The sequence below is a fragment of the Dipodomys merriami genome, unplaced genomic scaffold, assembly GCF_024711535.1.
Source record: "Dipodomys merriami isolate MVZ:Mamm:240054 unplaced genomic scaffold, mDipMer1.0.p SCAF_21, whole genome shotgun sequence".
In the NCBI taxonomy this organism is placed as follows: Eukaryota; Metazoa; Chordata; class Mammalia; order Rodentia; family Heteromyidae; genus Dipodomys; species Dipodomys merriami.
This window is the reverse complement of record NW_027203493.1, coordinates 15,044,437-15,058,594: the sequence shown is the minus strand read 5'-3', so window position 1 is coordinate 15,058,594 and position 14,158 is coordinate 15,044,437. Positions and strand designations below refer to the sequence as shown.

Below are 14,158 nucleotides of genomic sequence, written 5' to 3'. Positions count from 1 at the left end.
TTAAGATTTTATAAAGTCTCTTTCATGTGAGTGTGAGAGATCCCAAATTTATCTTTAAAAAAAATCCCTACATAACCTTCCATTACCTCCAGAGTCCCTTTGAGGCCTCAGGGACACTGGGTATCAACAACAAATGGATCCTGACAAACCCGGGTTTTGTCCCTTCCCTAGTGACGTGACATGTGACATTTGGTTGTTGGCCAAGGGGTAGCAGTCAGTGTTCTCTCAAGACCTTGGCCTTCCAAGAAGACAAAGGAACCGCTTCAGCTTGTGGGGGGCAGGAGACCGCACACCCGTGCCTAGAACTCTGCACTCTTGCCGCTTGAAAGTGGAGGAGTTGCTCAACTCCTGTGTTCTTTTGTTCTCTTTTGGCAGAACCAGCTTCTGGCGAAGGGGCTGTTCTTTGTGGAAGAGAAGGTCAAGCTGTGTGAAGGCAAGTACCCTATTACAACCCCCTCCTCCCAACATGGATTGTGGATCTGGGCCTCTCTCTCTCTCTGTGACTCAGCCTCTCCATGACTCAGCCTTTGATGTCTGGACAGTTGAGACGATTCTGTCCTAAAGTGCGAGGTGCCAGCCAATGAGTCAGCCCCGTCTACTTTGTCCCAACCATTAAGTCAGCCGCTCAGGGCAAGGCCATGCATGACAGAGCTGTACATGGAAAAATGAAGAAGTTGGATTGGGGTAGGTTTCTTAGAGACCTCCGGGAAGGGATTTCCATGGTACTTCCTGGTGGTCTCCTTGGAAGGGGTTCATTATAGAGTAGATCCTGCTATATCTTTCTCTGTGATCAGCTCCAGGCTATTTTCTGTGGGTCTTCCTCATACTTACTGGGCTCCTCATGGAGGGGACATTCGGACATGCTGGCCCCCACTCCATGGGGTCTGATTGGATAAAGGGAAGTTTCCATCTATGCTAAGGTTCTGACCGGCTAGAAAGAAGCTGGTTGCTGATGGGAGATAGTTGCAAAGGCAAGCACTGGCCAACTTGACGGCTCTACCAAGGGCTACTCTTGGTGACTGCCAACATAGAACATGATCAGAGCATGACAGCTACTTCCTGGGTGACTTGGCAAGCTAGTAGCTTCCCTGGTGGTTATCATTTTTAAGGTGACAACATGGAGTGAGGTCCTATGGAGCATGTAAGTCACGTGGTTAATGTGATATCACCTGTGGCACGCAGTAGGTCTACATGCTGGGGCCTGGATTTATTTTATTTTTCTCTAGTCTTCCCTTTCTTCTTCCTCTTTGTTCTAGTCATTCTCAGGCAGTGTCTAGGAAAGAAGGAGGACATTGGAGAAGGAACATGAGAAACAGATGCTGGAAAGTTCTAGTGTTTGGCATATAGCAAGTACCACCCCTACTCATCCTCCCCCACTCCCAGGCTTATGGAAGAATCAGGGCAAGAAGTTAACCTCTGCCTATCTGAGATAGCATTGAGCTGTGGTTTCCTTCCCCCTACAGCAACTCTGTGCTGAGACTTTTTTTTTTTTTTTTTTTTTTTTTTTTTTTGGGTCCGGTCGTGGGGCCTGAACTCTGGGCCTGGGCGCTGTCCCTCAGCTCTTCAGCTCAAGGCTAGTGCTCTACCACTTGAGCCACAGCGCCACTTCCGGCTTTTTTCTTTTTGCTTATGTGGTGCTGAGGAATCGAACCCAGGGCCTCAGGCATACAAGGCAAGCACTCTGCCACTGAGCCACCTTCCCAGCCCCCATGTGCTGAGACTTTTTATGCCTGAGGTTTTATGTCACAAGTTCTCACTATTTAGCCCCAGCTGACCCTTAAACGGAGGATTCTCCTGACTGATGGGATTACAGGTGTGAACCACCATTTCCCAGCTTCGTGCTGTGATTTTTTTTTCAAGTTTATAAATGCCTGTTAAACCAAATTTTTTTTTTTAATTATAAAAAAGTGAATGACACAAAATGTTTAATTTTAGCCATATCACAGTTCAGTGGTGTTTACTGTTTTCCCATTTTTACATAGCAAAGCTCCAGGATTTTTTTTAACCTTATAAAACTTACTAGACGTTGCCCTTTGCCCTCTCTTATAGCCCCTGATAACAACTATTATGTTTTGTTTCCATAAATTTGACTATTCTAGGAGCCTCATGTGCATGGATCACATAGCATTTGTTGTCCCTCCAGGGCTGGCTTATCTCATTTAATGTGATGTTGTCAAAGTTCATCCATGTAGAATTCCCCTCTATTTTTTTTTAAGGCTGAACAATATTTCAGTGTATGAGTGCCCAATGTTTCTTCATCCACTCATGTACCAAGGGAGACCTTACTTTTAAGTGACTTGCTTAGACGAAGGACATTTGCATTTTGGAGTTGGGTTGGTACACAGGTATACAGGAAGGTACAGTACAAGAAGCATTTTCCCTAGCTACATTTTGTGTGTGTGTGGGGGCACTTGGAAAACTAGCTGTATGACAAAAAAACATCTTGGTTAAGACTGGAGATTCACATGCTCTGCAGAGGGGAAGCTAGACATCTCTCAGTCTTCAACTGAGCAACATACATAGTGAAGACTTAGAAACCGCCAGACAGGGTGAGCAATGGTTACCTAAAATTGTTTGATGTGAGGCTCACAGACATCAAATGTCTGTGTCAATGTATTGGATTCTATGTGTTTTATATGTTCGTGCTTGCCGTGTATATAAAGCCCTGCTTGGTGACAGAGAAGAAAGGACAGGTGGACTTTTATGTCCAGTTGTCATAGTCTTGTGGGCAGAAGACATCATGTTGTTTGAGAGTTTAATGACCTTCATCTTGACCTACAGGAAATTCCTTGTACCTTCTTACTTATTTCTGGTGACCTCAACTCCTGAGGTACATCACAAGGCAGACATCTATCATCTTCCATGTAAACCTCTTTCTTTTTGCAGGGAGCTAAGTCCCTGACTCATGGGGCCATTTTTTCTGGGAGTGAAATTATCTGCTTCTTTTACCTCTTTCTTCCCTGAGGAGTGCCACTTTGTGTGGACCTCAGTTTCCCTGATATTCATTTTGAGAGCCCTTTCTAAACCTCCATTAGTCTCTGAAGTTTGCCCTCAGCAGTTGGCTCAGCTTCCCAGCAGGAGGCAGTCACTGACTTGGTCACACTCTGTGGGCTACCGGGCTCCCCTGTGGTAGATCTCCATCTTGGCACTGAAGCCAGCCAGGCCCAAGCAGGGCCTTCTCCTACCTTCTTATGTCTTCAGGGTCTCTGCTGGTCTTTGTTGTGGATGGTTTAAGGTAAGAACCATCAACAAGGCAACTGAACTTTGTCCCTTCTGGGGTATGTCCTTTAGTTGTTGGGGTTCACTTTGGATTTAGGAACTAGGGTGACCTAACATTACAGTCTGTTGGACTTTCCTGCCACTCTGCCCCTTTTGGTGAAGGGGAACCTAGCATGTAAACCTCTACCCTTTCTGTGTGCCATTCATTCATCTGGTGGATCTTAAAAATTAATTGATAGCTGGGTGCTGGTGGCTCACACCTATAATCCTAGCTGTTCAGGAGGCTGAGATCTGAGGATCATGGTTTGAAGTCAGCCTGGGCAGGAAAAGTCCATAAGACTCTTATCTCCAATTAATGACTGAAAAGCCTAAAATGGAGCTCTGGTTCAAGTATAGTGCCAGACTTGAGCAAAAAGCTAAGGGACGGTACCTAGGCCCTGAGTTCAAACTCTAGTATTGGCACGCCCATGTGTGTGCACACACACATTCTCTCATACACACACTCTCTCCCCCCCCCCCCCCACACACACTTGATTAATTGATGTGTTGGGAGCACTACTAAATACCAGAAAGGGACTGTCAAGGAGGATCCACTGGGGCCTGTGCATCACCGCTATCCTAGTGGAGGAGGCAAGGGAGTAAAGGAAGCCATTGAGTAAGTAAGGCGAGCAGAGGGATCTGAGGATCTGCACTGTTCCCTGTATTTTACACACACACACACACACACACACACACACACACACACACACACACAGAGTTTGTAAGCTCATGGGCCTGTTAGCAACTGTTTACACCCTTTTCCTCTTCTGTGCTCTTATTATCCTTGAAATTAATAGATGGGGGACGCTAACTGAATCAAGATCTGTTCGGCGGAATGGGCAGTGTTTTTGCCAAACACGTCTCTTGGTGTCTTAATCTTGGCTGACCTAGTTTCTCTGCCTAGGATGAGCAAAGGCAGCGCCCTGCCAGCTCGGATATCTGGGTCATTAACCAGCAGCCGCCCAGCAGGCTCCCCCGGCCTGCAGGCTCTCCCCCGGCCTGCAGCAGGCTCCCTGCTCCTTTCCCCTCACAGGCTTCCTCTCACAACCCTCTGCTGTGCAGGGCGACTTGTGTCTTCTTAGCTAGTGAGGGGTGCTTGGCCAGAGCCCAGGCTTCCTAGTCCTGGGGACGAGGAGGCGTGAATCAGGTGGGTCCTGTGTTTTGGAGGGACCTCTTCAGAGCACAATCCCCTCCCAGCTACCATAAAGCAGTGGGTGGAGGTGACAGTTTTCAGATCTGTGTATCTCTGACAGCTCAAACCCTGAAGAAGGGCACTGAATTAGTGGCTAAGATAGAAAAGAGCAGAGCATAACTGTGTACATGATCTTCCTGGATTGGGGTGAAAAAGAGAGAAAGTTCTGGAATCCCAGCTCTGCCTTCAAGCAGTATGACTTTGGACCAATTACTAGGCTTCCTGAGCCTATCACATAGGCTAGCAGAGTCACCTGGTGGAATGTCTCGTTTGTAAATTAACTCACTTTCCGAGACTGTTATAAACATTTGTGTGGTGATAACATTTGTGTGTGTGTGTGTAATTTTTTAGTTTCAGCTCTCTTTTTGGGGGGATGGAGGTTGGGAGGTAGAAAGGTATATTTGCCTATTTCTAGACCAGTCTTTTTTCCATTGCTATCAGAAAATCTCCAAGATTGGACACCTGATAAAGGGGTTTGTTTTGGTTGCAGTTTGGGATGGCTTAAAGTTCAGGAGCTGGTGGGCTCTGGGTTTGGTCTCCGATAAGGGCTTCATGGGGGATTGTATCACAGAGGTGGGCTACGTGTGTATGAGAGGAGCGTGGCAAAGCAGGCAGCCAGACAGGTGTCAGGAGTCAGGTTCCCTCTTCGAATAGCCCCTCTCCAGGGAATTAACTCTTCCTCTCTTCCCCCAATGACCTAACCACCTTCCACTAGATCCCGATCCCTTAAAGTTATCATCACCTCTAAATATTAACACACTGGGGACACCACTCAGAGATAAACCACTCAAATGTGGGACTCACATGGTTGTGCATTTTACTGCAGGAACTTTTGTTGGTCTAGTGTCTATGGTGAAGGGAGTTGTGATGCAGTGTGAATCCTAGTGAAACTAAGTATATTTCTGCCCTGAGAATTTCTGGTGGTTTTAGCCAGGAACAAAGACACTGCACCACCACTACTACGCTGCTTTTACAGCTCCTGGCTTCCTGTTTTTCTTCTCTTTTTCTTTTTGCCAGTCCTGCGGCTTGAACTCAGGGCCTGGGCACTGTCCCTGAGCTTCTTTTTTGCTCAAGGCTAGCACTCTACCACTTGAGCCACAGCGCCACTTGTGGCTTTTTCTGTTTATGTGGTACTGAGGAATCGAACCCAGGGCTTCATGCATGTTAGGTAAGCATTCTTCGACTAAGCCACATTCCCAGTCCCTGGCTTCACATAGGCCATTTTACATTTGAGATGGAGCTGTCTGGTGGCCTCTCCCTCAAGTAATGACAAATTCTTCTCTTTCTCTCTCCCCTTCCATCTTCTTGCCCCCTCCCCACCTTGTGTAGGTGAAAATCGCATTGAGGTGCTGGCCGAAGTCTGGGACCACTTCTTCACTGAGACCCTCCCCACCCTGCAGGCAATATTTTACCCCGTTCAGGTCAGTGGACTCCGTGTCTGTTTCCTTTAACCTTGACAAGCTGAGGCCTCCTTCCTAATGGAGGAGAGATGGGGCCTGTAGTCCATGAGGGACCATGAAGGGCTCTGGAGGGCTCTCTGTTCTATATTAAGCTCCTAAATTTCAAACAGAGATGAGAGCCTGAATAACTAGCAATTTTAAGCTCTGGTTACTTGCTTGGTTTTCAGTATGTTTTTATATTCTTGGAGTGGTTTGGTTTGGGTCTTTCTTACTTTTCTGAAGTAGAGAAGACTGAGAGGGAAACTTTGCTTTCTCTCTCCTCATCCCCAACCTTTCTTTTCCTCCAAGTTTTGGAAACATAATTAGAAATATTTGTTAGTGTATATTAATTGTACAAAATAATGGGTTTTGTGATGATATTTTCATACATGCATCACATAGGCTTTGGTCATACTCAACCTTCTTCATTGCTCTCTTTTGTCCCTCTCCCCTTCATTACTGTTCTCTTTAAACACTCTGTGTGTGTGTGTGTGTGTGTGTGTGTGTGTGTGTGTGTGTGTGTGTGTGTGTGTGTGTGTGTACTACTGGGATATAAAGTTGGGGCCTTGAACTTGTTAGGCAGGTGTTCTACCACTTGAGCCAGGTTCCCAACCCCTTTTTTGCTTTAGCTATTTTTCAAGTACTATTTCATAGTTCCTAATTATCCTATTTAGCATGCATCAGCATGCCTGGCTTATTGGTGGGGATGTGGGTGGTGATGTCTCATGAACTCTTGGACCTGGATGGTCTCGAACTTCCATCCCACCTGATCTCCACCCATCCCAGTGGCAGGGATTACAGGAGTGAGCTACTCTACCCAATTTGAAGCGCAATTTTTAAGCAAACTGCTGTTGTCCCGAAACCCTCAGAAAAAGGTAATAATATTCCTTACCCTCCATAAGGGATTCTGAGATAGAACTATATGATATAAGTAGAAACAGTGCTTAGTAAAGAATCAGATTTGAGGTGGTGTGTGGTTTTGGGTAAAGTAGTCTGAATTCTGTGGAGTTTCTACCAGTCCCGAGTCCCCTCTTTCCCTTTAGGAGAGAGTATGTTCTGTGTCTGTCTCTCTCTCACCCCCCTCACCAGGGTGCTCACATTCCACCCTTCCCCTGGGGTTGACACTTCCTGTAATAAGGCTTTGCTGAAGTTGGAGTCCAATATTAAGAATAGGAGCCTGGCTATTAACACAATGGTTGGAATTTCCCCATACCATAGGGAAGGGCCCTTGAGGACTGTGGTTGAATAGTGTTTTAAAGGGACTTAGAATTGCTTCAAATATAGTCCAAGTATTTCACACCTGGGAGGCTGGGCCTGCAGACTTCCTTTCTGGCTCAGAACTGCCCCTCACTTTTCCAGTAAGTCACAGCAGGTAGCAACTCCAGGCTGTAGCCCACTCCCCTCTCCTCCTATTCCAGGCTCACCTACCCAGCATCCCTACCCCCTTTCTTTCTCTAGATAGTCACTCTCTGGCCAGCCATGGATCTTAGGAAGAAACTTGAGAAAAGGGTTGCCTGACTTTGCAAATAAACATGCAGTATACTTACTAAGTTATATTTGAATGAAAATAAACAAGTAGTGCAATACTGGGATATGTTTATTCCAAAGCATGGCTCAGATTTAACTGGACATCCTGCATTTGTCCCTCATGGAAGGGCATGCATGGACCGATAGGGATCTGTTAGGGCCATTTGGACTGGGAACTCTAGGGTGCCCAAGTGGGGAATGTGGGAACTGAGTAGACACAGCTCCAGTACAGCGAGAGGCAGACAATGATGGGACCTCTGATGCTGAGAGCCTGTCAGGATCCCTGTCATATGAGTCTCAGCATGGTACTATTATAGTTCTCTTGAAAACTCAGATCTGGAAGCAACTGACACTGCCCTGTTCAATCTCATCTTCCAACAACAGACTTGGATTTTGCTTGTGCTCTGTTCTACCACAGCCTCCTCCCTGCTGACTGCCTTCTCCTGTCAGCTTCCCAGGACATTTGCATGTGCTAACCTGTTTTAGTTAGCTATCTGAGATGGGTAAGGGGGACAAGAATTTAGAGTGTGGCATGGGAATACTGGGAGGTGGGAAGGCCGCAGCTAATGGATGTTAGGGGAGAGGGTGGCAGAAGAGGCCAGCTGCCTCCCTCCTCCTCTTTTTCTCCACTGACCTGGCCACATGTTCATAATTTTCTGGGATGTGGAATTCTTTGCTTTTACTCTTTCTTTGGGCTCTGCCCAGGGGAACTGTGTGGAACCTCGGGAACCACGCAAATGCATTTTCTGTACCTTTTTGGATGACAGAGGTTAGGAGGAGATGGGTTAGGTGGTGACTATGCTTTCTTTTCTAGCCTAAAACAATTGGAGAAGCCAGTTTTGGATTAATATGAATTCCCTCTCTTGATTCACTGTGAACTGAAGGGGTAGCGGGGCCTCGTGATAAGACAGTGAATGGCTAGAATTTCAGGTGTGAGCCGCCGGCGCCCAGCTGGCTTGTTTCTTCATAGATGGCAACTTGATGTTGAATCTTCACATGGTGAAAGGGACCTGGGTCTCTCTAGGGCCTGTTTTATTTGATAAGGCACTAATCCCACTTACAAGGGATCACCAAGGGATCCCAAATGCCCCACATCTAGAGTCCATTACCTTGGGGTTTGGGATTTCAACATATGAATTTAAGAGGGGCCCAAACATTCAGACCACAGCAGTGGTTGTGAGGGATGTGTGCTATTTCCACCTGAAATAGTCAGAATCCTGTCTAACATATTATCAGAGCCTAATACATGCCAGCTCTTGTGTCTACTTATTATTTTCATCTTTGACCTCCTTCTTCATTCCCCCAACCTCCTTCCTTCTACTTTTCCAATTATTTTTCTTCCTACATTGTTTGTGTGTATGAAGGAACTACAAATCTTCTCTAAACCTCTACAGTCTGATGTTTTCTTGAACTTCCTGGAAGATTATGGGTGTAGAAATATTTGTTCAATATCGGTTCATTCTTTGTTTTAAATTAGGATATATAGGAATCCTGAGCTAGTGAACTTCTTTACAACTAGGATTGCATTTTGTAAAATGTCCCTTTTGTTGGCAGTGAGATGACAGAAAGATGAACGAAATTCAGTGGTTATTTTAGAAAGAAATGAAAAAATACCTCAAAGATATTTTAATGACAAATGTTATTCTTTTTTAACATTATCTTTAGTTATACAAAGGGGTTTCAGCTCAACATGTCAGCTTATGAATACAATGTATCTTGATCAGTGTCATTCTAGAAATGTTGATGAACTTGAAGAAGTAGCCATGACTGGAGAAGTGACATTGATCTCTCTTGTTTTCCCCCATTTTCCTTTTTCCTAATCACTCACAGACTGTCAGCACCGCCTGGATCATGTGGACTTTGTATTGTCTTTAGGCCATTTAAGTATGTTGAGTCACCTTTGTCTTACACAAAGCCCTAATTCCAGAGGACAGATCTTGGCCTTCGGCTTTGCCAGCCTCCCAGGGCTTTGCAGATATCTGTTTCTGGCCCATCTGGATGTTCTGTAAACACATACTGTCCTGAACTCTTTATGGTTGGAAGCAGATCAGTCAGATGCTCACCTTTCACCCTCCCTCATCTCTTCTCTCCAGGGACAGGAACTGACCATTCGCCAGATCTCCCTGCTGGGCTTCCGAGACCTGGTCCTGCTGAAGGTAAAGCTGGGTGATTTGCTGCTGTCACAGTCCAAGCTACCCTCATCCATTGTCCAGATGCTGCTGGTTCTGCAGGTGAGGCCCTCATGCAGGTATGCCCATCCAGCCTAGGGAGGGAACGAAAGAGGAGATGGCCATCATGGGGTCAGCGGAAGAGAACAAGTGACAAACACTTTAGCTTAGCTAGGTGTTCTTCATCAGTTTGTGGATGTTTCCTTTTTGTAGGTCATGGGGCTTGAACTCAGGGCCTGAGTGCTGTCCCTGAGCTCTTTTGCTCAAGGCCAGTGCTCTACCACTTTGAGCCACAGTGCCACTTACCGTTTTCTGGTGGTTAGTTGGAGATAAGAGTATTATGGACTTTCTTCCCTGGGCTGGCTTCAAACTGTGGTTCTTAGATCTCACCCTTCTGGATAGCTAGGATTACAGGCATGAGCCATGGGTGCCAGGCTTGTGTATGTTTCTTGGTTCATTTGTGTGATGTGTATTCACTGAGCACCTGTTTGGTCCCTGCTACTGTGCTGGGTAATGGCATTGCAGTAGGGAGGGAATGAAAGATGATCCTCCATTCAAGAAGTAGACATCCTTTTCCCCAAATATGTCAGGAAGTCAAAGGTTACAAGTATCAACAAAGAATCCACTTTAACCTAGCATGAGCCAGACCAGAAATCTATCAGGTGGCTCCCAGGGAGATAGGTTTTCTGATGGAGGAAGACCACAGTCAGTTCACAGAGCCAAGGCATTTCTTCACTATTAAGTCTATAATAATGTCTGGTTTTTGTGTGTGATTTTTCCTCCTCTCTTTCTCTCTGATGCTGCCTCACCTGGCTTTGCTAAGCTGTTCTTGGACTTGGTTTTTCTGGGCCTATAGAATTGTGACCATTGCTTTGGTTTGCATCAGGTCAAACATGGCATGTCTCAGCTTGTGGGTTTGCATCAAGAGACACAGATGGCTGCCTACTGTGTCTCTTAATCCTAGTTCTAAACCAGTAACAAGAAAATGAGCTAATGCTTGTTAGTCCCTGGCTGTTTTTCAAGCACAGACCAAGGACTTGAAATGTATTGCTTTTTTAAATAAGCCAAACAAACACCAATGAGAAAACAAAAACCTATAGAGTTTACACACTTGCATGGAATCTCCTAGCTGGCAAAAGATAGTTCAATTTAAAATTATACCTAAATTTAAAAAGGATCGGATTGACATACCTTGAGCTGGGTGATTTCCCTTTTCCCAGTCAGATGTAACCTTTAATTAGAATCAAGTAGGGGCTTAGTTCCAGCAGGGGAACTAAGGGTCCTGCTGATAGGTGAAGTATACTGCATCAGGCTCATGGTGACCTCTTGGAGCCTTACAACAAGAATGGCACATCAGACATGGGGACATCTGGGGCTCCTGCCTCACCCAACTGCGGTTTTCTTTTGATTCTCTAAGCTGGGCCATCCTTCTGGGCTTTCTGCCCTTTTCCTGTCCTCAGAGAGGAGGAAGAGCTGCTGTAAGGCATGGAGGTTGGGTATTACAGACTAGAATTAGATGTCAGCCCCAACCTTGTTATGTCAAGAAAGGAGAAGGAGTGGGGATAGAAAAGTCTGCAGCTTACCTCCCAGAAAGCCTCACTCGGGCTTGGCACCCAAAAATCTTGCATAAAAAATGAGCTGTTGAGGATTCTGGTTGTCAGAGTAGGAACATTGGGATTCCGACATCCTGTTTTTATTTGTGTTTTGAAGATAAGAAGGCATTTACACACACACACACACACACACACACACACACACACACACACACACACACACACACACACACACACACGTTTTCTCTTTTTGCCTTTGGGAGGAGAACCGATCCAGTTCTTCAGGTGAGGGATTCTCACTTGTTGACCCCTCATTTTGTTTAGTGATGCTGGAACAGGAGGATTATCTCTTTTTTTTTTTGTTTTTCTGTCAGTCATGTGGTTTGAACTCAGGGCTTGGGCACTTGGGACTGTTTCTATATAATGAAAAACATCAACCACATGGTAAGGTTCTTAATCCTGTGCCAAGACAGTCTGACAGCCATCATCTATCAGAATTCCCCAGCTAGCCTAAGAGAGCCATCTTCCATCCACTCCAGTACTAGCCCCAATTTGCTTTCTTTGGGGCAGCATCAAACTCTTGCCAGTTGATCTCAGTAACTGGGCCTGGGTTCCCTCCAACCTCTTCAGCCTGACCTGGAACCTGACTTACCTGGTGGGATGGCCTTTGGCCTCTATGACAGCAGGAACTTGTTGTCTGCTGTTCCCTCTTCTCAGAACACTCTGTCCTTGGGATTCCTAACCCTCCTTCCAGTCAAAGCAGATCCTTGTGCTTTGTGTTCACACTTGTGTCCTCATACTTTGTCTCATAGTAGGCATTGATTAGCCACCATTCGATGAATGACAGTACCAGCTAGTGAGAGTTTGGACAGGACCCCAGGTCGCTGGCCTCAGATCCCGTGATGCCCTTACCCAGGGATCCTTCCTGAACCAAGAGAAATACAGAGAAGCTCCATGGTCCTGGAAAAAGCCTGGGGAAGTTGGGCAAAGAGAGTTCCTTCTGTGACTTTTGTCCTTCTGTGAGTCAAGCTGAGATGGAGATTCAGGCCTTGGCTCACTAGCTCAAGATCACATAGAGATTTGTGTAGAGCTAGGCTATTCAGCCATTCTCTTCTCTGCTCAGCCTTTCTGGCCACTGCTGCCTTCCTTCCCATTGCCTCCTAGGTATTAGAAGCGTGGTTTCTCCCAAGTGTCCTGGCCATGCTCTTTCTCACACAGGAGGTAGGGAGCCTGGGCTGGGAGGCTCAGTGATGAATATGGGCCTTAACCTAGCCCAAGTCCTCCTCCAGCAGCAGGCACACCAGCCTGTGGGTCTGATGGAACAACCAGGTTGGCCATGCCCTTGGGGCTTGTTCCTGCCTCAGACAATTTCAGCCTCTGTGCTTAGAACTGTCCATTCTCCCCCTAGGCTCTCATTCTCCAGGGTGATGAGACATGGGGCTGATTTTTTCCAAATGACCCGACTCTGGCACAGAGAAAAGCCCCATTTCCCAGTCTTCTACTCACCCTTTTTGTCTCTTTTCCAAAGTATTTTTGAAGCAACTCCTCCCTTCCTAAGATACAAGAGGTCCTCCTACTATGGCAGAAGTCCTCCTTCTGTTGTCAGGGTGTCTCTGCAAGAGGCAGATCCAGAAACTGGGACTGTTGAGGCCCACCCCCCCCCACTCACTCAAATCTGTGTGTGTGTGTGTGTGTGTGTGTGTGTGTGTGTGTGTACGTGTGTACGTACATGCGTATGTAGTACGTTTGTACCACCAGTACTGGGCTTGAACTCAGGGCCTTATGCTCTCACTTGGCTTTTTCTATTCAAGACTAGTACTTTACCACTTGAGTCACATCTCCATTTCTGGCTTTCTGCTGGTTAGTTGGAGATAAACATTTCATAGACTTTTCTAGCCAACTGGCTTTGAACCTCAGTCTTCACATTTCAGCTACCCCCTGAATAGGTAGGATTACAGGAGTGAGCCACCAGCTTCTGGCAGACTCAAATGTTCTTAATGTTTTATTGAACAAAGGGACCTTGCATCTTCATTTTGCTCGGAGCCATGAAGATCTCATAAATGTCATTACCAGTGTTGAAGCCAAGCAGAGGGATGAGGGCAGATCCATTTTGGAGGGCTCTGTGTAAGCCAAGTTTTCAAGAGATGAGTTTCTGGGAAACCATCCAGTGTCAGGTTGTATGCCCATTGTCCATTTCCTTCCACCTTTTGTCAGTTTTCTATTTTCTATAACCTCTCCCTGTCTAGTGTTTATGGATTATGGGGAGGAAGTTTAGAGGGGGAACCCAGGTAAGAGTTACCAAGGACAAAAATAAAGAAAGAAGAGTTCCTGGGCTTTGAAAATCTAGTCAAGGTGGTTTTGTGGTTGAAACTGCTCTCGCTGCTTTGAGGTACGGCATAGTTCCCTCAGAGCATAAATAAGGCCCTACTTTTTTTTCCTCTCTACTGACAGGAGGATTCCCAGTTCACTTAGAATTCTGTATACGTCTTCTGAAGTGAAGTGTGTGTGTGTGTGTGTGTGTGTGTGTGTGTGTGTGTGTGGTGTATGCATGGTGTATGCATGCATGTGCATGCCAGTACAGAAGCTTGAAGGCAGGCCTGGATTCTGTCCCTTAGTATTTTTGCTCAAGGTTGTGTCCTACCATTTGAGACACACCTCCACTTCTGGTTTTTTTGTGTGGTTTTTGGTTTTTTTTTGGTGGTTCATTGGAGATAACGAGTCTCAAGGAATTTCCTATGCAGGCTGGCTTTGAACTGCAATCTTCAGATCTGAGCCTCCTGAACAGGTAGAAGGATTATAGGCGTGAGCCACCATCACCTGGCTTGCTTTTTCTTTCCTTTTTTTTTCTGATGCCAATTTTTTGCACACTTTAAATGCAGTATGAGTGGAACTGGAGCAGAGGGCATGGAGAGCCACCTTGCCACCTACTTCCCATCACCACCATAAAGTGTCAGGCAGCCTGCTGGTATTCTGCCCACTCATTTTCTCTGCAACTCTTCTCTTCTTTGCCCTTTCCAGCCC

At 46.0% G+C, this 14,158-nt stretch overlaps 1 protein-coding gene across 4 annotated transcripts in view; it reads left to right on the top strand.

Moving 5' to 3' along the window:
* Positions 1–14,158, top strand: part of Prr5l (proline rich 5 like) — a 75,781-nt gene that overhangs the window by 50,270 nt on the left and 11,353 nt on the right. For all 4 annotated transcript variants that reach the window (XM_070032576.1, XM_070032575.1, XM_070032574.1 and 1 more), the window contains 3 exons: positions 376–433; positions 5,780–5,871; positions 9,510–9,647. In XM_070032576.1, the coding sequence (XP_069888677.1) occupies positions 376–433; positions 5,780–5,871; positions 9,510–9,647 (288 nt within the window). The remainder of the gene's footprint in view (positions 1–375; positions 434–5,779; positions 5,872–9,509; positions 9,648–14,158) is intronic.